General features: G+C 46.4%; 1 protein-coding gene across 1 annotated transcript in view; it reads left to right on the top strand.

The window, feature by feature from the left end:
* Positions 1–3,746: 3,746 nt before the first annotated feature.
* The window catches only part of PIK3AP1 (phosphoinositide-3-kinase adaptor protein 1), a 95,908-nt gene continuing 75,997 nt past the window's right edge, over positions 3,747–23,657 (top strand). Inside the window, exons 1-2 of the mRNA XM_008144120.3 lie at positions 3,747–3,870; positions 9,700–10,116. Of these exons, the coding sequence (XP_008142342.2) occupies positions 3,858–3,870; positions 9,700–10,116 (430 nt within the window). The 5' untranslated portion in view covers positions 3,747–3,857. The remainder of the gene's footprint in view (positions 3,871–9,699; positions 10,117–23,657) is intronic.

Genomic DNA, 23,657 nt, shown 5'->3' with positions numbered 1-23,657 from the left:
GTGTCTGAAATATGATTAAGGTTTTATAAAAGTATCTCTATTCCCCCAAACAAGCAAGCAAGCAAGCAAGCAAGCAAACAAACAAACAGAAGACCAGAGTAGGAATCAGGATCAGGATTCTAATTCTGGTTCTGCCCCCAACTCGCCCTGCAGGGAGGGTTTGCTATAGCGCCCTCTTGTGGACTTTCTGAGAACAGCATCATAATAAGGGATTAGTTGCAATGGTGCCCTCTTGCGCCAGCCAGATGCAAGTGAGGTCTCGATAACCAGGCAAAAGGCTCTGGTCCCCAGGCATGAGAGATGATGCTATAACATTTGGAAGACATAAGAAGCAGGTATTTCTCCCTCTTCCTCACCCCTATGCTCCTTAGATGACAGGTGTTCATCTCTCTGGCCCTACATGTTTGCCAAGCCAACAAGACTGTTGGGCAGCAGCCAAGTCCAGGTTCTCCATACTGCCTAGAACCCATCTGTGGGCCACTCGGTACTGAAGGGACTGAGTGCAGAGCCTGCCCCAAGAGCCAGTGCACAGGGGCAGAGCAGGGCCCTTCGGGGGACAGCCTCACTCCCCTCCATGTTCTACAGGAACCATCAAATGGAGATGCAGAAACCGACACCACTTCCCCACACCGAACCCCAATTGCCCTACAAAGAAACCGGGTGGAATTGCCAGTGTCAGGGATTACTTATGTCATCTCCCCAAGGAGATGTTGGCCCCTGAGTCCCTTTCGTGGCCAAATTCCAGAGGTCAGTGCTGTGCAGCAGGGGGAGTGTTCAGAGTTTGGACAGGTGATTTAGCACTCACGACCTCATCCACAGCTATCACACACCCTCCAACAGTTGTAACAAGTATGTGCACACAACACGTGGAAGTATGCCTTTGTTTCAAAGATTCTCTTGGTTAGGAAGCAGAAAAGGGCCCTCACTCCCTAACATCTGGAGCTGAAAGGAAGACCATGCATTTGGATAGGGGGGTGGGGTATGTGTGATCAGAGGAGATGACCTCAAATAGATGACTATACCTTCAGTAGGAAAGACTCTGACAAGGCATGTAGACCAGCCAGGTCCTCGGGCTTGAGAAGAGAGTGAGGGAGGGTGCAGGAGAGGATAGAATCTAGAAGACCAGTGTTCAAGCAAGGTTCTCCAAATAGGGTATTGTACAGGGTAGAGCCCTATTATTCCTGAACTGGAATGACCTCTGTACACATGAGGAAACAGAGGATTTTGGGAGTTTACAGCTTGCCCAACATCCCAAAGTGGGCTTGGAGGGAATTTAAGGACTGAGGTAAGAATTTGGGACCCCTATCTTTCTGTTCAGATCTCTGATCCCGTCCCAGCTGCCTTCCTCATCGCCTACTCGCTCTCTTCATCGTTCAGCAGTCCAGGTTCTGCAGTTCCAGTTGTTCTCCCAGATGTTACTGGTGACCACAGCGACCTGTTATTTTTATGTCAAATCTTATTCTTCCCGACCCCTCACACTGATCAACCTTGCTTACAAGCTTCTCCTCAAAACCCTCCTTCCTTGGCTTCCTGGTTTTCCTGACCTGCCTCTTCTCCCACCTCTTCGGTTACTCTGCAATCCTTCGCAAACTTTTCTTTCTGCGGCCCCTCAGCATGGCCCCTCCCCATGGCTCTGCCCTTGAGGCCAGGTTCTTGCTTTCTATTCCTTATCCCCCACTCACTCACACAGTTTTAATTCCAAGGGTGACATCCCATCCAGGTTCTGAGCCCTCGCTCTCTCTTCTACAATGACATAGCCCCCAGGATATCCCAAACTCAACATTTCCAAACTTTAGTTCATCATTTTCCTTACTCTTATATTCCCCTCCTCCAAGCCTAAGGTTTCAAGATTTTCAGTACCTGAAAAGTCCCTTCTATCCTTCTGTACAAATTTAAGGATTTCCTGGTCATATTCATTCATTCATTCAAATACTTTTTGGGCATATTCTCTGTGTCAGGTTTGGCTCCAAGTGCTGGAAGTTCCATAGTGAAAAAGGCAGGCTTGGATCCTGCCTCTGATGGGCTTAGGGCTGAATGGAGGAGACACAAATTTAAATAAGTAATTGCACAAGAATATCTATGTAATTTTTACTAAAGAAGAGTACAGGTCTGTGACAGTGCATGATTGTGTGTGTGTGTGTGTGTGTGTGTGTGTGTGTGTGTGTGTGTCTGACCTGGTCTAGAGGGCGGAGAAGTCCTGAACATATGGAGTAGGTGTAAGATATAGCAGGTAGCAAGCTCATCTCCTCTTTTGGAATTCCAGGCCTGTGGAAGGCAGAGTAATGCCCTCCCCCCAACCTGGAGATGTCTATGTCCTAACCCCTAGACCCTGTGGGTATGTTATGCTACATAGCAAAAGAGAATTAAGGTTATAGAGGGTATTAAAGTTGCTAGTCAGCTGACCTTAGAATAGGGAGATTTTCCTGGACTCTCTGGGTGGGATCAATGTAATCATTAGAATCCTCAAAAGTGGCAGAGGGAGGCGGAGGAGAGAGTCAGAGAGAAATGTGATGTCCGGGGAAGCAGAGTCACAGAGGTGTTCTGCTGCTGGCTTCGAAGTGAAGGAGGCCGTGGAGCCAGAGTCTGTCCAATCTCTAGGAGCTGAAAAGACCAGGAAGTGGGTTCTCTCCTGGAGCCTCCTGCAAGGAATCCAACCTGCCGACCCTGGGTTTTAGCCCAGTGCCTCTCCTGTTGGACTTCCGCGATGCGGAGCAGTATGATAGCAAATGTACCATCTCTTAGGTCACGAGGTTTGCGGTAATTTGTTACGGCAGCAGGAGAAAACGAATGATGGGCCTCCACCTTGGCATCCCCATCCCGAAATCCATTTCGTTTATTTCTCCTTTGGCCTAACCCTACCGTTCCTTCATCTCCGCTCTCTGGACCCAGCCTCTGGACCCTGCATTGTTGAAGATCCAAGAGGACAGATCGATGACGGGGGCAGGCAAAGGGAGGGCCAGGACTTCAGAGAGAGCTCTGCCTCCGGACTCAGGCCCTTAGGGAACTCGGGGGCCCTTTCTCCCTGGCGGAGTCTGAGCAAGATGCAGTGTTTGGCTCATGTCTTCAGCTCTGCCATGAAGACAATGATGGGTGCTACCTCACATGCATTCAAGACAAAAAGATCATTGTATCATCACTCATCATATGACATGATTATTAATACTCATGTGCCGCCGGGAGACCAGGTCCAGGGAGTTACCGCAAGGTCACTGGAGGGTAACCAAGGGCAACGCCAAGCACCCGGGCCAGGTGCCAGGGAAGGTGCCTCTTCCTCCTCCTGCCCCCTCCCCTTTCCTGCCGGGGCAGCGGCTCAGGGGCCAAGCCCCAGGGGATGGGGAGATGTCTTGGCCAGCTGTGCCCATCACCCCCCACCTCCTCCCCACCCCGCTAGAGGTCACAGGGGTCCTGCAGGGAGCTCACCCTTCCTCCTCCCCTCTGCCCTCAGCACCCCTCCATCTCGGGCTGGCCTTTGGTAGAGAGAAGATCGGGCTGATGTCAAGGGGAGGGGGCGCACGTGGTAGGAAGCCCCCGGCCTCTTCCCTACCCGAGGGATGGGGGGGCGCGGAGGCCGTGCAAGGGAGCTGGCTGGCGGCCGGGCCGGGGATTCTCACTTCCCCTCCGCAACGGCCCGCCGGGGTGCAGGTGCCGGGCCGAGCCCCGCAGGCGCCGGCGGGCGGGCCCTGTGGACACGCCCTCGCGGGGAACCGCCGCTGCCCGGAGGGAGGAAGCGTCAGAGCCGCGGCCGGTGCAGCGCGCAGCCGGCAGCCCTCCGGCCCGCGTCCAGGGACGCCCCCGGCCGGCTCCGGGCCCCAGCCCCGCGCCCTCGGCGAGCCGGGCGTTAGAGCTGCGCCAGCGGCATGGCAGCCTCAGGTGCGTAGGCAGGGCGCCGGCCCTCGGTAGCCTCGGCGCCGGGGTGCCCCCCTCTCTCCCTCCTCGCGCTCTCTGGCCCCCCGCAGCCCTGCGAGCACCCCCGGCTCCCCACTCGGCGGGGCCTCTGTGGGGCAGGACCCGTGTTCTTTCTGTTCTTTCCCCCAGTTCCCTGCCGCAAACCGCCCACCCCGACTGTCCCCCGTCCCCCTTCCCAGCCTGCGGCGCGAATCTTTGCAGCCCCTGCCGGACCCTCCTCTGTCCCCATCTTCGAAGTCTGCGTTTCTCCCTCGTCACCAGGTCCCGGACCTTCTGAGGGTCGTTTCCCCTGTTCGTCCAACTCTGCGTGCGAACCCAGAGTCCGAGTTGGAAAGAAGGCAGAGAGCCGACTTGTCGGCGCCGGCGAAACGCTTCTCGGGCCGGCCGATAGGGGGCGCCCAGGCAGTCCCAGCTTGGCCCGGGAGATCTCAGGGGGCCCTGGGGCCACCAGCCCGCTTCCTCTACCCTAGGCTTTGTTTTTTTCGTCTGGAATTTCGATGGGAACCTAGGAACACCATTCCTTTAGCTTTACTTTTCCTATGTCCTTTGCAGGACTTTGAAGAAGGTGGACCAACTGGGTATCTATCCATCAAAAGGTGCCAGGAGGCTGATGAACCGTTGGGTTCCTCTTGGTTCATGGGGTGTGTTCACTTGGCAAGTCACGCACTCACTGCGATTTAGGATGAAGCATGTGATAACGATGAGAGCAGAGACCGCTAATGAGCACTTACAATGCACGTTGAGGGATAATATGCACCTAAATATCTTCTCCGATGGTGCCCAGGACACGCCTGGTCTCTGCTCCTGAGTTCATCGTCTTGTGGAGGAAAGCGTCAACAAACAAAGAATCACTAGATGAGAATATTACAGTTACCATGTTTGCAAGTGGGCTTACTCGTGTTTTCCTTGCTCATCGTATGATGTTCTAGTAGAGATAACCGGTGAACCCGGATGGTAAAAGCCTCTTGACAGATAAAATCTAGCTGGCCAGGAGAAGGCACTGCTCTTGGAGGATGTGGGCAGATGCTAGATCCCCTGAGATCTAGCCTTCCGGTGGCGCTCCGGCAGCAGCAGGGGCAGGAAAGGCCAGTGGTGACGGTTCTCTTAGCTTTGGCGGGACGGGCGTCCTATTTAAGGGCGGTGGGAAGGTAGCGGACCGCCTCCTGCCTCCCTAGCGAGGCTCTGAAGGTCAAGAAGCTGCGTTGTGAATAGGGAACCGCTGCTAACAGAAGGTTCATAGTCCACACACTCAGTTTGGAAGCTGAAGCAGAGTTATCTGGAGGGAATTCATTCATACAACACATACTGACTGCCTGCCTGCTGTTTCTAGGCACTGTTCTAGTTGTCAAGTATACATTCAGTAAACGAAACAGGCAGAAGCGATGTCCCCGTGCAGCTTGCGGAGTAGTGGGGGGAGGCAGACAATACACTTAAGAAGGAAAAGACATGATATGAGAAGTGCATGGGAAAACGATAGACTGGGGTTGGGGTTATCATTTTAAATGAGGCAGCTAGGTTAGTCTTCATAAACATTTGAGCAAAGAGCTGAAGTGTGTGTGTGTGTGTGTGTGTGGCGGGGGGGTGGTCGGGGGCATTGTGGGGAGAGTATTCCAGGTAGAAGAACAGTAAATGGGTGTATGTGGTGTATTGAAGGAGCAGTTTGCCAGAGTAGGAGGGTGACTGGGGAGAAGTAGGAGATGAGGTGAGTGAGGTGCCCATCTCCTTCTATGGCCGGGAACAGGCCCTGGGCTGTTAGGGCAGGCATGGGGGTTGGGCCGAGGAGGCTGCAGACGCCCTCCCTTAGTGTCCTCCCTGTGTGCATCATTCAAGTGAGTGTGGCTGAAGGGGCTAGAGGGCTGGAGGGCGTGCTCCCATTCTGATAGGAACTCAAAGCCAGTGGCCAACCCTGGGGTTTACGGGCCCTGTAGTGGCTTCCGTAGACGTCTATAATGGTCGGAAGCGTCAGCATCCTCTGTGGCCGAGGTGCTGCAAATAGGAGTTGGGTCTCTGGTGTCCTTGGGGCCCCCTGAGGTCTGGAGATACAGTGACCCATGGGGGCAGCTCACAGTGGTGAGAGTATCTCTTGCCAAGATGCTGTCATCCAGGCCACTCTTCCATGTTGTCTTCTTCCTCTCCCCCTTCTCCTCTTCCTCCTCCACCTTCTCCTGCTCCTCCTCTTTCTCCCCCTCCTTCTCCTTTTCCTTCTCATGTTAAACAGCTTTATTGAGATATAATTCACATACAATACAATCCACTCATTTAACGTGTACAATTCAGTGGTTCTTAGTATCTTTACACATATGCACAACCATCACCACAGTCCATTTCAGAACATTTTCATCACCTCAAAAAGAAACTTCGTCTGTTTCAGCTATCACCCACCCCCTGCTTCCCTCCTTCTCCCCATTCCCAAATTCTACTCTCTGTCTCCATAGATTTCCCTACTCCAGACTTTCATATAAATGGGATCATGTAATGTGGTGACTGGCTTCTTTCATGTAGCGTAATAATTTCTAGGTTCATCCAGGTTTAACATGCATCATCAGTACCGCATTCCTTTTCATGGCTGAATCATGTGGTTTCCTTAAATTTCCTTCTACTGACGGGTAATCATTAGTCTTTTGTTTTTGAAAGGCATATTTGCTTGTTGAAGTCAAGGAAAACCTTGGCTCCCTGCCCTTGGCATCTGATGGCATCTCTTGTATTTGCACATGAGAGAGAGGAGGAGGAGGCCATACATAACTTTCCTTAGTGGCCAAGTGTGGTTGATGAAGACTAGAATTGTTTTCTCCATGCGTCCTCTTCAGGCCTTTGAAGAAAGCTCTCCTACCTCTTGCTGCTTATCTTCTCTCCAGATCCTTCTGCCATCCTTGTACTTATAGGAAAACAGGGCTTGAAAGAACCTTTAATTTGTCCATCTGATCCTTGAGGCCCCTCAGTACTCCTAACACGTTTCTAAACTTGAGATCTTCCGAGCCTGAAAACTCCTCACCTGAACAATGTCCAGATCTCTCCCTATCCCGGTGACCTTCCCTCTGTCACCTCCCTTTTCAGTGCAGATTCACACATGGGGCTCCAGGACAGAAGCATCATGTGCCAGCGTCACCTACAGATTAAAGAAATGGGCTGGGCCGGGTAGTTTGAGAAGCACTTCCTCTTTGTTCTCTTCTCAGGTGGATTCTGAATCTTTTAAAGGAACCTCTCAGTCACTGTGTTTCTTACCACCACCCTCACTCCCTATTGCCACCAGCCAGCCTCTGCTCTTCTGCTTGCCTTCCTAGCTCCTTCTATAGCCAAACCTGTTCCTTAAGCTCGACAGAGACCTTTTCCAGTCTAGCGTTTATGACCCCTTGTTGGTTCAAGTATTTCATTTCTTTTAATGACAAAAAAAATGAGAGAATTGATTTAGCATATTTGAAGAAGTGACTTATGGTTAAAGGAAGGGAATTATTCTTGAAGAAAGGGGCGCCCCCTATAGGAGACAGAGTTGCTTACAAGGCATTTAGACCTTGGTCATTGCTCAGCATGTTATGGAGGGACTTTTAACTTTCACTCTGGACTTTTTTTTACAACTTCCCCAGCTTTCAATTTCAGCAGCAGAGCAAAATCCAGGACGGCGATAGAGTCCGTTGTCTTCATTTACATTGAGGCAAAATTTGCTTAGATTTAGTCTATTGGTCTGAAGTCACGCTACAAGTTGGTGGTGACCAAATAGGTTGTGATATTAACTGGTCTGAGGCAGTGACCACTTCCTTCTCAAGCACTTTTGCTCAAAGCGGGGGGGGGGGGGGGGGGGGGGGGGGGGAAGGGGGTCAAATTTAACACCAGAGCCCCTGGAATGAGACATTTTAAATATGTATATTTGTGTGAAGATACTAAAAACCTTGTTTCATTAGAAGAGGCTAATCTCACAAGTGCTTTTTATTTCAACTGTATATTTAAATTTTTAATTTAGATGTTTAGATGTTTTAGATTTTATAGAAAAACTGTGAAGCCAAAACCGGTTTGGCTCAGTGGATGGAACGTCGGCCTGCGGACTGAAAGGTCCCAGGTTCGATTCCGGTCAAGGGCATGTACCTTGGTTGCGGGCACATCCCCAGTAGGGGGTGTGCAGGAGGCAGCTGATCGATGATTCTCTCTCATCGATGTTTCTAACTCTCTATCCCTCTCTCTTCCTCTCTGTAAAATATCAATAAAATATATTAATATATATATATATATATATATATATATATATATATATATATATATAAAAGAAAAACTGTGAAGATAGTACAGAGTTCCTGGATACTCCACACTCAGTTCCTGCTGTTATTAACATTTAAACTTCCCTTGATGACAAGAGGTCTTCAATGAACCACAGGTTGTGTGATGTCTGTTAACAGAGAGGCAGGGAGTGGTGAGGCGGGATCCAGGGTGAACTGAGTACTTATTCCCTCAGTGGCCTAGAACCTGTCAATCTTAAACCTGTTGTTTTGCTTTTGGGTCACTGTCTCCTCGTAAAAGTGGCGTAAATGGCTCAGGGCCACGGGGTCAGGGCACCGTAGTCACTGGTTTCCTGCTCACCAATCAGTGCTCCACGAGCCACACTACCTTCTTTTTTTAAAATTTGAGTTGAGAGAGAAACATGGATCTGTTGTTCCACTTGCTTATGCCTTCATTGGTTGCTTCTTGTATGTGCCCTGATGGAGGACTGAACCTTTAACCTTGGCGTATAGCAATGATGCTCTAAGCCCACCCCTGTCTTCTTAAGGTAACTTATTTTTTAAAAAAATATATATTTTATTGATTTTTTACAGAGAGGAAGAGAGAGGGATAGAGAGTTAGAAACATCGATGAAAGAGAAACATCGATCAGCTGCCTCCTGCACAACCCCCACTGGGGATGTGCCCGCAGCCAAGGTACATGCCTTTGACCGGAATCGAACCTGGGACCCTTGAGTCTGCAGGCCGACGCTCTATCCACTGAGCCAAACCGGTTTCGGCTTAAGGTAACTTCCTATACCCTAGGAAATCTCTTCTTTACTCTTCTTCACTTCCTTGCCATCACTTGTCAACCCACTGGGACATTGCCAACGGCTTCTTCATCACTAATGTATGGGACCACCGCCTTTCTGAGATCTTATTCTCCTAACCCATTTAGTCTTGGCTCTGTGACTAATTACTGAGTGTGAATTTAACGAATTCCCTTCATCTTCACAGCTGAAGTGTTTTTTTTTTAATCTGTAAAAGAGGCATTTGGGCCAAGTGATCCCCAAAAGACACCCCCCCCCCACATGCACACACTACTTAAATCCTCACCTAAGGACATATTTTTTACTGATTTTTAAGTGAGGAAGGAAGAGAGAGAGAGAGAGAGAGAGAGAGAGAGAGAGAGAGAGAGAGAGGAGAGAGAAACATCAATCGGTTGCCTCTCATATGCGCCCCAACTGAGGACTGAACCCACAACCTAGGTATGTGCCCTTTTGGTGCATGGGATGATGCTCCAACCAACTGAGCCACCCTGGCCGGGTCCCCCAAAGCCCTTCTTAACTCAATCCTGTATTGTACCAGCCATGGGGGGAAGAGTATGCCAGCAGAAGCAATAGCTAATGCAAGCATCTGACGTGGCATTGTATGTTTGGGCAAAAACAGATATAGTTGTAACACCAACTGTAAGTAGGGAAGGAAGTCAAACAGGTCCACTGGAGGTAAACGGTGAAAGACTCTGGGTGCTCGGCTCTCCATCTGGATGGTATATCTTGCAGGTCATGGGAAGCAGGCGTGCTAACATAAGTGCCTTGTTCTTGCTCAGGGGTGTTCCGAAGGTGTGACATTCTCCTGGTCTATAGCCCGGATGCCGAGGAATGGTGCCAGTACCTCCAGGACCTTTTCCTGTCCAGTCGGCAGGTCCGTGGCCAGAAGACGCTGACTTACCGGCTGGGCCCCGACGCTTTCTTCTCAGCTGAGGACCTGACCTTCTTCCTCAGCACGCGCTGCATCGTGGTGCTGCTGTCGGCAGAGCTGGTGCAGCACTTCGGCCAGCCGGCCCAGCTGCCGCTGCTGCAGAGAGCCTTCCACCCGCCGCACCGCATGGTCCGGCTGCTCTGCGGGGTGCGGAACAGCAAGGAGTTCCTGGACTTCTTTCCAGAGTGGGCACACTGGCAGGAGCTCACCTGTGACGACGAGCCCGAGACCTATTTGGCAGCTGTGAAGAAGGCCATTTCTGAAGGTAAGGGTCTCTCTCCTCTGAAGTACAGATGAGCAAGCCCTAGAAAAATGACTAACCCTGCCCTGGCCGGGGCGCTCAGTTGGTTGGGGTGTTGTCCAGTACACCAAAAAGGTTGCAGGTTCAGTTCCTGGTCGGGGTGTGTACGGAGACAGTGATTGATGTTTCTCCCTGACACCCATGCTTCTCTCTTTCTCTGTCTCACTCTCTCTCTCTCTCTCTCTCTCTCTCTCTCTCTCTCTTTCTCTGTCTCTCTTCCTCCCTCCCTCCTCTCTCTATCCTTTCCTCTCTCTAAAATCAATAAAACATACCCTTGGGTGAGGATTTAAAAAAACACACGGTAACCCAGGCCCTAGGCATTGCAGGGGAGACACTGTCACGTCGACAGTCGTTTATATTACAAAATGAACCTGGGCCTCACTATGCCAAGAGCCCCAGTTGTACTTACTGGTGTAGAGCAGCCTATTCCTGGGATGGGATAATGGTAGGATAGGTCTTGGACCAAAGGTGAGGAAGGTGAAACTTCTGAGCTAGGACAAAAGCCTGTTAGAATGTCCTACACCTTGGAAGATGCAGGACACAGGTTCCAGCCTAGGAGAGGGCCGTGGGGGCGGGAGGATGAGACCTCGTTTGGTGGGAGTGTGAGGAACAAGACTGCCAACCTTCCTACTTGCAAGCCATTTCCATTTTACCATCACATGACGGTAGGATTTTTGTTGAAAAGGTATCACTTTTGGATAACATATTTATAGGGCAACAACCCTCCGTTTCCTGCCAGCCTAGCTTCTGTTTTTTGCCCTGTTTCTTCTTGTAAAGTGGGAAAATTCCCATCCTTTCTGCCAGGGCTAACGACTTGAGTGGCCCAGGAAGTATGACATACCCTCTGATAGCAGTAACGGAAGATACACTTTTGGATGCATACATGTCACAGCCTTTCTTCCTCATTTTGTTTTCCATTCTTGCCTCACCGAGGGCTATGAGCAGGCTATGTTCTCAGGCTTCTGTTCTCTTAAGATCTGGTGAACCTGATGCCAACAAAGAGGCCTGGAAAATTATGGAGTGATGTAACTATGTCCAATTATCCCTAGTGGGACTTGGGCATTAATTTAATTCATCCTCCCCTATCTCATTTAGTGAACCGAATTAAGAATTCACAAGTTTTTATTGACCGTAAAAAGTTAATACTGTAGCCTGGCTGGCGTGGCTCAGTGGTGGAATGTCGACCTATGAACCAGGAGTTCATGGTTCAATTCCTGGTCAGGGCACAGGCCCAGATTGCAGGCTCGATTCCTAGTGTGGGGCATGCAGGAGGCAGCCAATCAATAATTCTCTCTCATCACTGATTTTTCTATCTTCTCTCCCTCTACCTTCCTCTCTGAAATCAATTAAACTGTATTTAAATTTTAAAAAAGTTAATACTGTATAACTCCCTAGGATGCTTTTATATCAAGAATAGGTTGCTTTAAATCAATAAATACAAGCAGGTCATGGAACACAGTGGGACCCCAGCTCATTTTGTCACATAAATGACTAGTGTTAGCCTAAAGATCTCACCTGAGATGCTTGGGACCCGGATTAGCAATTTTTCCTGGGCTTGCTTATTTTTATTTCAGGAGGAAACGATGATAGAGAAAGCACACGATTCATACTTGCTTGGTCACACTTCATTGATTTGAGAGAGTTGTGATCTGCCTAAATTTACAAAGAACTGAGACACAACTGGTTATTTCTGAGGATTAGCTCATATCACTGCAATGGTTCATTATACTCTTGTGGGCTGGCCACTGGGACCCACCAACCAATCAATCAGAGCTCTCTGGATGAAATATCACTATTCCGGCACCTCACGCTCTATGCTCTAACTGATTTTTCTTTAAAACCTTACAGTGGTGTTATTTTAAAAAATTTGGATTTATAAAATATTGTTTGGATTGCTCACTTGGGCAGCATATATACTAAAATATTGTTTGGATGCATCCAATGTTTAGATGCCCAGATAAATTGATTGCCTGTATTTTACTTTTTATTAACTCTGGCTCAGTATGCTATGAGTGTTTAGTTTCAAGTGTTTCAGAAAGAATGAAGTGCTTCACAGTGGTGTTTCTGTTCTGAGAGCAAAGAAACTTTCATCAGAAAGTCGATTTTAACGGGAGAGGAAAATAAGCTGCTTAGCAGAAAATCTCTGCAGCTCAGAACCAATGGATACATAGGAACAAGTGGAATTCTAGGCAACAGAGGAGGAAGGATGGTTCATGACTTCAGTGTAACTTGTCGGTATTAGATTTGTGAATTTGGGGGTTTGAGGTCTCTGTATGTAGCAGGATGGCTTGGATTTGCTTTTGGGGTCTCCATAGCCATTGCCTTGGGTCAGACCAGTTATGTGCAATAGCTCTGATTTTTATGCTAGACAAGCTTTCTTTTTTTAAAAAAAATGTTTTGTTTTGTTTTTAAATTGATTTCAGAGAGGAAGGGAGAGAGAGAGAGAAACATCAATGAGGAGAGATGAACATTGATTGGCTGCCTCCTGCAGGCCCTCCCACTGGGGATCGAGCCTGAAACCTGGGCCTGTGCCCTGACCAGGGATCGAACCGTGACCTCCGGGTTCATAGGTCAATGCTCAACCACTGAGCCACGCCTGGCCGGGCCAGACAAGCTTTCTTAACAAACTTAAGACTCTGAGTCTGGCAGTGTAGCAAAGACCTTTGAACTGCGATAGAGGCACTCCATTGCCTGGCTCTGCTGCTAACGAGATGGCTAATACTGGGCAAGTCACTCAGCTCCTTTGGGTTTCACTTTCCTTCTCTGTAAGAGGCAGAATGAAACTTGACCTAAGGCATTTTCCAGGGCTAATAGTCCACAACTCTCCCAGGCCCGAGAGTCTCAGACATGTTTGAAGCATCACCTTCTTGCCCTATTTCACACCTGCTTTGATTCCCGGGAAGCTTCAGGCTAAAAGAATGATTAAGGATAGTATTATCCCCAACACTGGAAGTCTGGCATAATTATGTCCTTGGTTACATTCTCTATAAATTGTGATAGTTTATTTTAATACTCCTCTTGCACCTGTGAGGTTTTCCTAAGGTCTCCCAAAATAACAGCAAAAAATAAAAATTTCATATACCCCACTACTATAAGCTGCCCCAGGTCTATGAGAAATAAATACCTGAAACTTGTTTCTTTGACTTTGTGCATTAAAAAAAAAAATTCCCAGTGGGAAATATAATGAAAACTTGATAATGGGGATAAACTAGTGGTAGGGCCAATAATCATGGGGTTACTGATTGTAGGGTTATTGAAAGCTATGGGGAGACAAATTTCAGGAAAGCTTAGTATCAATTAGAGCATGCAAAGATGGTGAAGCTCCCAGAATATTTATATTTACATTGTTTCTTAACTTTGAGATATTTTGTGAAAAAAAACAACAAACAAACATGACTACTTAATAAGATATTCACTGAGAACATTTAAAATGTAGGCTAAATTTTAGACCATTTAAAATTTAAAATAAGGCTTAAAGATCAATAGCGTTAGCCTAACCGGCATGGCTCAGTGGTTGAGCATCAACCTATGAACCATGATATCATGGTTCGATCCCCAGTGTGGGCCTGCAGAAGGCAGCCAATCAATAATTCTCTGATCATTGATGTTTCTATCTCTTTCTCCCTTTCCCTTCCTCTCTGAAATCAATAAAAAAAATGTATTTTTAAAAAGCTTTAGGGAGTAGAGCTGGTAAAGGAGGTAATTATTCCAGAAACTTAGGTTAAATGCAGTTACAGGTCATCAATTATGCTTTTTCTTACTGCTGGGTTATGTAAATAAGTGTTTCTCAGGAGGTCCTGAGGATCTTGAACTATGCATATTTTGACTCTGTAGGTCTGGGTGGGGCCCAAGATCCTGCATTTCTAACAAGCAGCCAGGTGATGCTGATGCCGCTGGTCAGGGGTCCACATCGAGCAAGGTTCTAAGCCACCCTCCCTTTACCAGGTCAGTGGTCATGCACCTCTGTTATGCATGGACCATTTTCTCACTTTTCTGGAAATGGAGGCATCATCACGTCAGGGCGACTCCTGGATGCCCATCAATTTCATTATAAAAGTAGGCTAGTGTTGGTGCTTAGGCCAACAGATTTCAGTGTAGAGCTCCTAAATTCTCTTCCTATGCCCCTACTCACAGAGTCCATGAGCTAGCTCTGGCAGATTTTAATCTCTTAGTTTTCCAGATGTGAGTAAGTAGTCCTGCTATTGGAGTGGAGGTGTACTTTCATCAATATCCTTACGGCTTCTTCATTTAATAGGCCCGTTGTTCATAATTACTATTCCACTAAAAATGTTTTAGAGTTTTGTTTTCCACCCCCTCTTTCCAAATTTATCAGCTACCTCAAAATTGAGCAGATGTTTTAATTAGACACTTCAGTGTGTTGGAACAGCCAATTTATTTCTCAAGATCTTCATCTGCGAAATGATGGGTTGGACCAGATGATTTAGAAGGCTGCTTCCAGCCCCAGTGCCGTAATATATTATTATAAGTTTTCTAAGCAAATTACCTAGAACTTTTCACGGATGCAGTTTAGTTCCAAAATGTCTGCAGGGATACATATCCAGGGCATAAAAGACTGTATTGTTTTTCTGAAACTTTGGACTTGTTGGGTGATTATTTTAAAAGAAGGAAGTGAGAAAAACCCAGTTACAGCACAGAAATTATTTCCTCTTTACTGGAACTCTATTCTTTGCTGCAAATCTCACTGGAATACAAAAATAGATTCGTGAGCCTGTGTGGGAAAGGACTTGGTGGGCGATATTGAGTTTTATTTCAAAAGTTCTCATCATTGTGTGTGTTTGTCTGTGTGGAGGGGGAAGGGAAGCACTATACCTGATTCTCCTAATATGATTCAGAGATCTCATCTGCTTCTTTATATGATTTCGTTTCTCTTTGCCTCCTCCATCCTTCTCATACCCTTTGTGCGTCAGAAGTTCTGATGTTACCCCAAATCATGATTACTTTGCCCCACATCTGGCCTTGCTTTGTTGATATTAATGTTCTAAAATTCTAACTGGAATTTAAAAGAAAAACCATTGAGATATTTAAACATGCTTTCAGCTAATCCATGGATTCCAAAATCTTTCCCTACATTTGAAAAGGAAGATTTTTTTCCCCTGAAATGAAGTGATGTATGTTCATCATAATGTTAAAAAAAATACCTTTAGGTTATTTCCACTTTTTCCCTTTTAAGTAACGTTGCAGTAAAACTTCATGTAACTTTGTGCCTAAATCTTTGTGAATCCTGTTGATTTCCTCCCCACCATATCTTTGTAGTCTCCCAGAGACAGGTTTTCCCACTGCTCTGTGCATCTCCCCACACCCCCCATTTAACCTGAATCCATGGCTCCCCTTAACTACAGTTTTTTTGTTGTTGTTGCAGTTTATTTCGCCTTTTCTTTCCCTTTATGCCTAAGTCAATTATTCAAATTTATAGTGTCTCTTACAAAGATCCTCATAAGGAGAACAGCCCTGCACCCATCCTTCCCTTTGTGGAGAGAGCTCATAATCAGATAAATGCTTCTCTGACAGCCACTATGAGTCATGGACACAGCATATGCATTTATTCCCCCCACAGCCCTGAGTGGGTAGATGGCTTGACCACCATTCCACAGAAGAGGAAACTGAGGTTCAGAGAGGTTAAATGACTTGAGTAAGGACTGGGAACAGTTCACTTTGGAACCTCAGGCCTTCAGACTCTAGAATGCTCTCCACTCGGCCTTGCTTTCCTCTAAGTCTCCTCTTCCCACTCTCCTCTTCCTCATGGAGATAAGAAGGATGAAGAAACCTCATGGATCGAGAAAGGATTAGGAAAAATAATGTTTCTTTAGACCACAGGTTCCCACGTCAGGCTGGGCATTGGCCTTGCCCTGCACTTTGTTTAAAATTCAGGCGCCTCCCTGACCGGTTTGGCTCAGTAGATAGAGCGTCGGCCTGCGGATTGAGAGGTCCCGGGTTCGATTCCGGTCAAGGGCATGTCCCTTGGTTGCAGGCACATCCCCAGTAGGGGGTGTGCAGAAGGCAGCTGATCGATGTTTCTCTCTCATCGATGTTTCTAACTCTATTCCTCTCCTTTCCTCTCTGTAAAACATCAATAAAATATATTAAAAAAAAAAAAATTCAGGCGCCTGGGCCTCACTCTGGACCTACTGAACCAGAATACTGGGGGTTGGTCCCAGGAATATGAATTTCAGAGAGCCTCCACAGTTGGCTCTGCTGGGTAGTCGTATTCTTGGCTCTGCTCCGTGCCTGCTGTCCTGTCCTTGGTGTTCTGGTTGGACGAGTCAGCAGCAGCTCAGGCCCTGTGGGCTGTGGCAATGCAGGTCACGGGGCCCTGGTCCCAAGGTTTCAGAGCTTGGCCATGGCACAACTCCCTTCCACGTCACAGGCAGCAGCCCTTAAAGAGGGTCAGACCCTCACAGCAAAGGGGAAGTCATTGCACCCTCCTTGCTCTCCTAGGTGTGGTGGCCTTGCTGATGGTAAGTCATTGACTGCTGGGGCTTCTGCGGTGCCTTGCAGAGCCTGAGGGAAGAATCTGACCTGGGGCCGCTTGATATGGACTATTTTTGTTCTGCTGGTCTCCCGCCTCGGGGCTGTGGGTTGTTGGGTCTGCTTTTTCTCTGCGGTGGGTTCGTCTGCAGTGGGCTCCTCAAGATCCCCCCTGCTAAAGGATGCTTTCTTCATACAATCTTCCCTTTTGAAATGGTCTTTGATTTGGGGAAGAAGATGCCCGGCAGAGATGGTGAAATCCGTCCTGGTGTCACGAAAATGCTGCAGTCTGCCCAAGTGTCCTTCGGACTCCCCTCACCAGGTACCCTGATCGCCTTGTAAAATAAGATACCTCCCCCCTCCAGCTGTGCCCAAAACCGTCAACAAGGATGAATGCCCAGGATAGATTTTTGTGCCCATGGAACTTCTCCCTTGAGGCCTGAGAGTCCCCCAGGATTATAAACTTCCCACAAGGCCGTGAGCCCCAGGAGTCATAGTGAGATTGGCCGCTCTGCTGCTTGGTCAGCCACCCAGAGACAGCCTTCTCCTCTCCGTTTGTTGGTCTTTCTGTGGTCCCTCAAGGAAAGGATCTGCAAGTCCCTTTGTCAGCTGTGTTGGTGAGATGCAGTGAAAAGGGGTGATGAATGCTGAAGTTTCCACCAGTGTGAGAATCTCAAGTCTGCACCTGTCCTGACCTGAGTTTTCTAACATGTGCCGGAATCGAAATATCAGCGATAGGAATGTAATCGGTTAGTGTCATACCCTGTTGTTTCAGTATTTTCTGCAGCTGGCTTCTCCTGGGACTGTTGCTAGAAGAGAATACTGAAACTTTGGAGGGACCAGATATCTATTTTCCCATTTCAAAGCCCTTTATAGACATTATTTTGTTTGGTCCATGCAATTTTCCTAAAAGGCAAATATCATCTCCAATTTAAAGATGAGAAACCGGTTTGGCTCTGTGGATAGAGCATCGGGTCTGCGGACTGAAAGGTCCCAGGTTCGATTCCTGTCAAGGGCATGTACATTGGTTGCGGGCACATCCCCGGTGGGGGGCGTGCAGGAGGCAGCTGGTCGATGTTTCTCCCTCATTGATGTTTCTAGCTTTCTATCCCTCTCCTTTCCTCTCTGTAAAAAATCAATAAAATATATTTAAAAAAAAAAATAAAGATGAGGAAAACAAGGCCTAGCCATGTTCAATGACTTATCCAAGGTCACAGAACTACTTTTACATTAGAGCTAGGATCTGGGCCAAGGCCTCCTGCCTTGCAGTCTGAGGCCTAGTTATTGCCTTATCTTTCACCTGGTACATGTTTATTGGGCATTTACTATTCTCAGGGCCCTGTCCTAGGTGCTGGGATAGATCAGAGAAAGACAGATATAGTCACTGCTGTAATAGTCCAGACCAGGGCTATAAAAAAATGTATAATGTGAGCCACATATGCAACTTAAAGTTTTCTAGTAGCTGCAGTAAAAAAAGAAAGAAAAAGAAACAGGTGTATTAATTTTAAAAACATAGTTTCTTAACCCAATATATCTAAAATATTCTCATTTTAACATATAATCAATATAAGAATTATTAATGAGATATTTTACACCCTATAAAAAAAACGAAGTCTTTGAAATCTGGTGTGTATTTTACACTGAAAGAACACATTTCAAATATTTAATAGTCACACATGGCCTGTGGCTACCATACTAGACAGTGTAGATCAAGAAGGATGCTGCGTGTTTCTTCACTCTGATTTGGAAATTATTCCCAGAATCCACTAGTGTTAATAAACGGGGTCCCTCCCTTTCTCTAAAAAAAAAAGAAGAAGAAGAAGGATGCTTACTTTTTAGAGAATTGGGGCTATTTCATTTGATATATTAAATGTCATGTGTAAAAATATGCCTATCCCAGTTTCTTCATTCATTCGTTTATTTGGCCGTCAGTCATTCAGAAAGTACTGAATGAGCATCTGTCAGGTGCTGGTCTGTATCTTTATCTTTTTCTCTTTCTCTTTTTCTTTCCTTTTCTCACTAATTTCCTCTTTGCTACTTTCCATCCCTATACTTCCCCTTTCTTTGTCCCTTTGTCCAGAAATACAGTGTCAGTTAAGAGCAAATTAACTTTTATTAACAACAGTGTTTCTGTCCTTGAAGTGACCAGTTTATCATCTGAACTAGTGAGATTGAGCTCCTGGCAAGCAATGCGAAGACAGAATCAAACCAGGATGCTCATAATGCGCGCACACACACACACACACACACACACACACACACACACACGCACGCACACGAGCATATATATACATAACTTTTTAAAATATTGTGTGTGTGTGTGTGTGTGTGCGCGCGCGTGCGCGCGTATGTGTAACTTTCTCCTGAAAGAATACGCAAAAAATTGTTGATAGTGGTTGATTTTGGGTGAATGAAGGATATTTTGAACTTTTTGTTTTAGACATTTCTCCATTGGTTTAATTTTTCTACTGTGTTCATGTTTTACTTTCAGTTAGGGCTTTTAAAAGAGAAAAATGTTGGCGTCGTGGGGATTTTATGGATCTAGAGGAAGAAGTTGGGCTTGCACCCAGCTAATCCGCGTAGGTCAAGCTTCAGGTTAAGTTACGTTGTGTAAACTCCTGGGTCTTCTCGACTTCATTAGGCTGCTCTTCTGTGTAAGGGGAAGCGCCGTGGTGTTGGTGTGTGTTATTGCTGTAATATCTGTACTGTCACTGACTGGGTGTGGGTTAATGACTCAAAGAGGGGACAGCTACATATCTTTGAGACATGTTTACTCTTGTCAAATCAGATTTGAATTGATGTCTTCTTAGGTTACTACACTCTTTATGACAAATAGTAAGAGAATATGGGTGTATATTTCATGGACTCTGACGCTAACTGGTTTGCGACCTTGGGCAAGTCATTTGGCCACCCTGGATCAGTTCTTACCTTTTATACATGCTCGGAAGAGCACACGTTAACATCTCAAACCTTCACAGCCATGAAGCTCCATGATTTTAACTATGTGTGATTTTTACATGTCTTACCTTGTGTTGCTGGGTCTCAGTCTGATAGTTTTCAAAATCCCATGAAGATATAGTATATTATTTCAGCTAACAAGTTATCTTTCACAACAGAATTTTAAACAGGAGCTTAAATGACATAAAAACAGCTTTCTGTTTATGGACTTAGCCCAAGTTCAGTCTTATTATGTGTGTGAGAAGGAAAGAATTCATGTATTTAACGTTTTACACATACCGTTTGTTATGGTCTACGTGTAGATTTATGAATGTGGATTCATAGGAAGGTAATGGGGGCAGGGAAATGGGGGGCAAATATGCATGACAAAGTGGGTCTGTTAATTTCCCTACGATTACAGGAAGTTTTGACAGCTTTCAGTTTGTTTCCAGTGCCCTTCACATGACTGAGAGTATGTCTGAGATGGCCAAGGAAATAGGATGATTTATGCTGTGAATGACTTTTTAGCTGCCTGTTAATAGAAATCACTGAAACCACTGTTGGCTTGTCATATGGCCTTTTGAGCAGAAAACTTCCTAATTTAGCCAGTTTGGTAAAATTGACACACAAACACCCGTCAGTTGGTTTCCCAAGACATAGAAAATGTCTTTTCTGTGGGAAAAGAAAACATTTGGCAACTAGTTCATTTTCACCGTGTTTATGTTTTTCAAGGAAATGCTGGTCTTGCCCTGGACAGGTAGCTCAGTTGGTTAGAGCATCATCCCGATACACCAAGGTTGTGGGTTCGATCCCCAGTCAGGGCACATACAAGAATCAAACAGACAACGCTGGTCTCTACTCGCCTACCTAGTAAACGAGGGATGGGTGGATGACTAGATGGGTGGGTACATCCATGGATGGCTGTCCATCTTCCTTGCACTTGAGCCCATTTTGAATGTCCCAGTTGGAGAAAAAAAAAATTTCCCCATGAGCATCCTCCTTAGGGGCCTGCACTGCTGGTGCCATTTGGAGCGTCAGTTTCCATGTCTTGTGGTCACATAGTCAGGATGTGACTAAACAGAAACTCTCCAAGTTAATTCAGAGTGCGTCTTTTTTACTATCTCCATACTTAAAAATACCAGATAGGACCGTCTGTCCCACAAAAGAATCAGATATGCCGTTACAGAAGCTAGTTAACAATTGGACTTGTTAGCTCCATGGGGCCATGGGAGTCTGTTAGGAGCAGAGGTTAAACTGAGTGTGTCCTTTCTGAAGGAGAATATTGAACTGAAGAAATCCCTGGAGTTAGAGGAGACCTCTGCAATCGGCTTTGTTGGTTCAGGAATTCCTTGGTACCTTTTTTTCCCTCTGGGTTTATGCCTTCTGCTGGTGTGTATCTTCTCTGTGACTCTTACGAGGTTAGATCCATAGTAGGTTCTCATTTGAAAGAATGCTGGTTGAATGTGCATATTTTGTCTGCCAAATTGCCAGTTTCACAATCAGACCGCTGGCTCTCTCTCTATGACATCTGATAACACAGGAAATAGAGGGGAGGCTGATGATGAAATGAAAATGCTCTACTTTTAAATTGGGCTAACATAAGCTTCCTTTTATACATACAGCTAATGTTTGAGGCCGTGGCTAAAGTTAAAGCTTGCAGGTAGAAGAATATTAGCATTAACTGTTGACTCTTATTTATTTATTTATTTATTTATTTATTTATTTTTTACTTACTTATTTTTGAGCATGTGAAATGTGAGGAAACATTTCTGTGGCAGGATGTGGCATTTGGCATTCCAAATGAAGTTAACCTGTTACTCGTTCTGAAACTGAGCCCCCCTTTCATTTTATAAAACTTTCTGAGTATTATTTCTCAAAGCCTCCGACTGTGATTATGGATTTTTGTGTTATGTTTTTCAGGAAAAATGGAATGCCGAGATAACCATACAGTAATTTGGTGGCCTGAATGTTTATTTTGTAGTCACTTAGAATTCAGAGTCCCATAGGTTATAGAAATCCTTCAGCGTCCTGCCTTCCAGGGTGTACATGTGATTAAAACTTGCCTGTACTATGGAAACTATCTAGCTTTCGAGTCTCTGATTGGAAAACAGAGTCGGGAGCCACTAGCCAACAAGGAGGAAGTACAGAAAATAATATGGCTGCCAGAGCTGGAAGCTGCTAATGTGGGTTCAGAGCCCCAAACTTCATTCCATCAAGCAGAGCAGTGAGGGAATGAACATCCTGGCACATCCGTAACCTGATGCGTTTGGTAGACTAGTTGGGAAGCTTTGTCACTGATGATGGAATCCTAGTCAAAACAGTCTCAGCAGGCTGGAATACTCACCCCAATCCAACATACAACATTAAAGAAGGCTAAGTGTTTATTTGCAATTAGGACCCAAGCGTCACCCCTCAGCCCCCACAAACAAAACAAACCCAACCGTACAATTGTAGCATGGCAAAGGGAAAGCTATGGCTCCCATGGTTTACGTGAAAAAGAGCTGGGGGTTTGAGGGGACCACATGCTCAGTATGAATCAGCAAGGAAGCACGACTGCCTAAGATGGAGTCTTGAAATGCCCTTCTGAACAAGGGCCAGACTAAAGGAAGCGACAGCCCTTTTTTGTTTTTATTAATCCTCACTCGAAGATATTCTTTCCATTAATTTTAGATAGAGTAGAAGGAAGGGAGGGAGGGAGAAATGGAGAGAGAGAGAGAAATGGAGAGTTAGAGCATCGGTCCAAGCACCGAAGGGTCACGGATTCGATTCCCAGTCTAGGGCACATACCTGGGTCGCAGGTTCAATCCCCAGCCCCAGTCAGGGTGCCTGTGGGAGACTCATGGATTGGTTGCCTCCCACAGGCACCCTGACTGGGGCTGGGGATTGAACCTGCAACCCAGGTATGTGCCCTAGACTGGGAATCGAATCCGTGACCCTTCGGTGCTTGGACCGATGCTCTAACCATTGAGAACAATGACCAGGGTGCGACAGCCCTTTTTGTATTATACACGGACTCTAGTTTCCCATGTGAAATAGCTGTTGTCAGAAGATTGGGGGACTAGAGAGTTAGCTGAAAGGGTTGGGAAGGGGGACAGATAAACCAGAGCTATCTCCATTTGAGGCCTGCTTAGAAAGGCGAGTGTATTACTCTAGACTTGTTTGTTTGTAAGGAGAGAACCCCAGCTAGGGCAAAAGGGGAATTAACCAAATGATGGGAAGGGCAGGAGTGCAGTTGGTCCTCAGAGATTACCTGGAACCAAGGACTTGAACTTCACAAGATTGCCTCACCACCCCTCTTTTTTGTGTCTCTCTGCATGTAGGTGTCATTCTCTGGCAAGTCAGCTCCAAAAAGGAGAATTACGGCCCTTAGGAGCTGTCACCTCACTCGTTTCAATTCCAGCTCCAGAGAGGAATGAATAATTGTTCTCTCTGGTCTAATTAGTTAAACTTGGGTAAGGTGCCTAACTCTAGGCCAGTTAACTGTGGCCAGGGGATTGGCCCATGTTGGTAGCCTGGGGTGCGAGATGTCTAAAAACTTGGCATCTTCCATTCAAACCACTTGGTGTGAGTGAGAGATCAACAATTTCCCAATGGGGGACTGCTGTTCTGTTCTTGTCAAACAATGCAGAAGACAACCGCCACGATGAGGGGTCTGGAAACATGCCTGTGCCTGAGGATAGAAGAAATAAATAATAGAAGAAATAGTAGAATCATAGAATTTTGGGCCAAAGTGGAACTGAGGCTCAGCATTGTCAAGTGACCTGCCCAAAGATACCCAGCTGGTCATGACAAAAGCCCAGGCCTCTAACTCTGAACTCAGAGTTTCAGCCCTATACTTTACTGTCTTCATCAAGAAGAAAATACATACCAAGGAAAGCCATGGTAATTACCTTCAAACCTTTGAAGGACTCTTATGGAAATAAGAATGGTATGGTTAGATGATGCTCCAAAGGGCAGGTTAGGATTCATTGACAGTGATATCTGACAAGTGGAATTCTACTAGAAAAGAAGAAGTTAACCTCTGTGATGCCTTAACAATGGAAAGGCTGCCTCAGGAGGTAGTGGCCAGAGGCCTCAGTCAT

Source organism: Eptesicus fuscus, chromosome 17 (assembly GCF_027574615.1).
Source record: "Eptesicus fuscus isolate TK198812 chromosome 17, DD_ASM_mEF_20220401, whole genome shotgun sequence".
NCBI classification, from domain to species: domain Eukaryota; kingdom Metazoa; phylum Chordata; class Mammalia; order Chiroptera; family Vespertilionidae; genus Eptesicus; species Eptesicus fuscus.
Note: the sequence above shows the minus strand (reverse complement) of the source record. Positions and strands in the feature narration are given on the sequence as shown.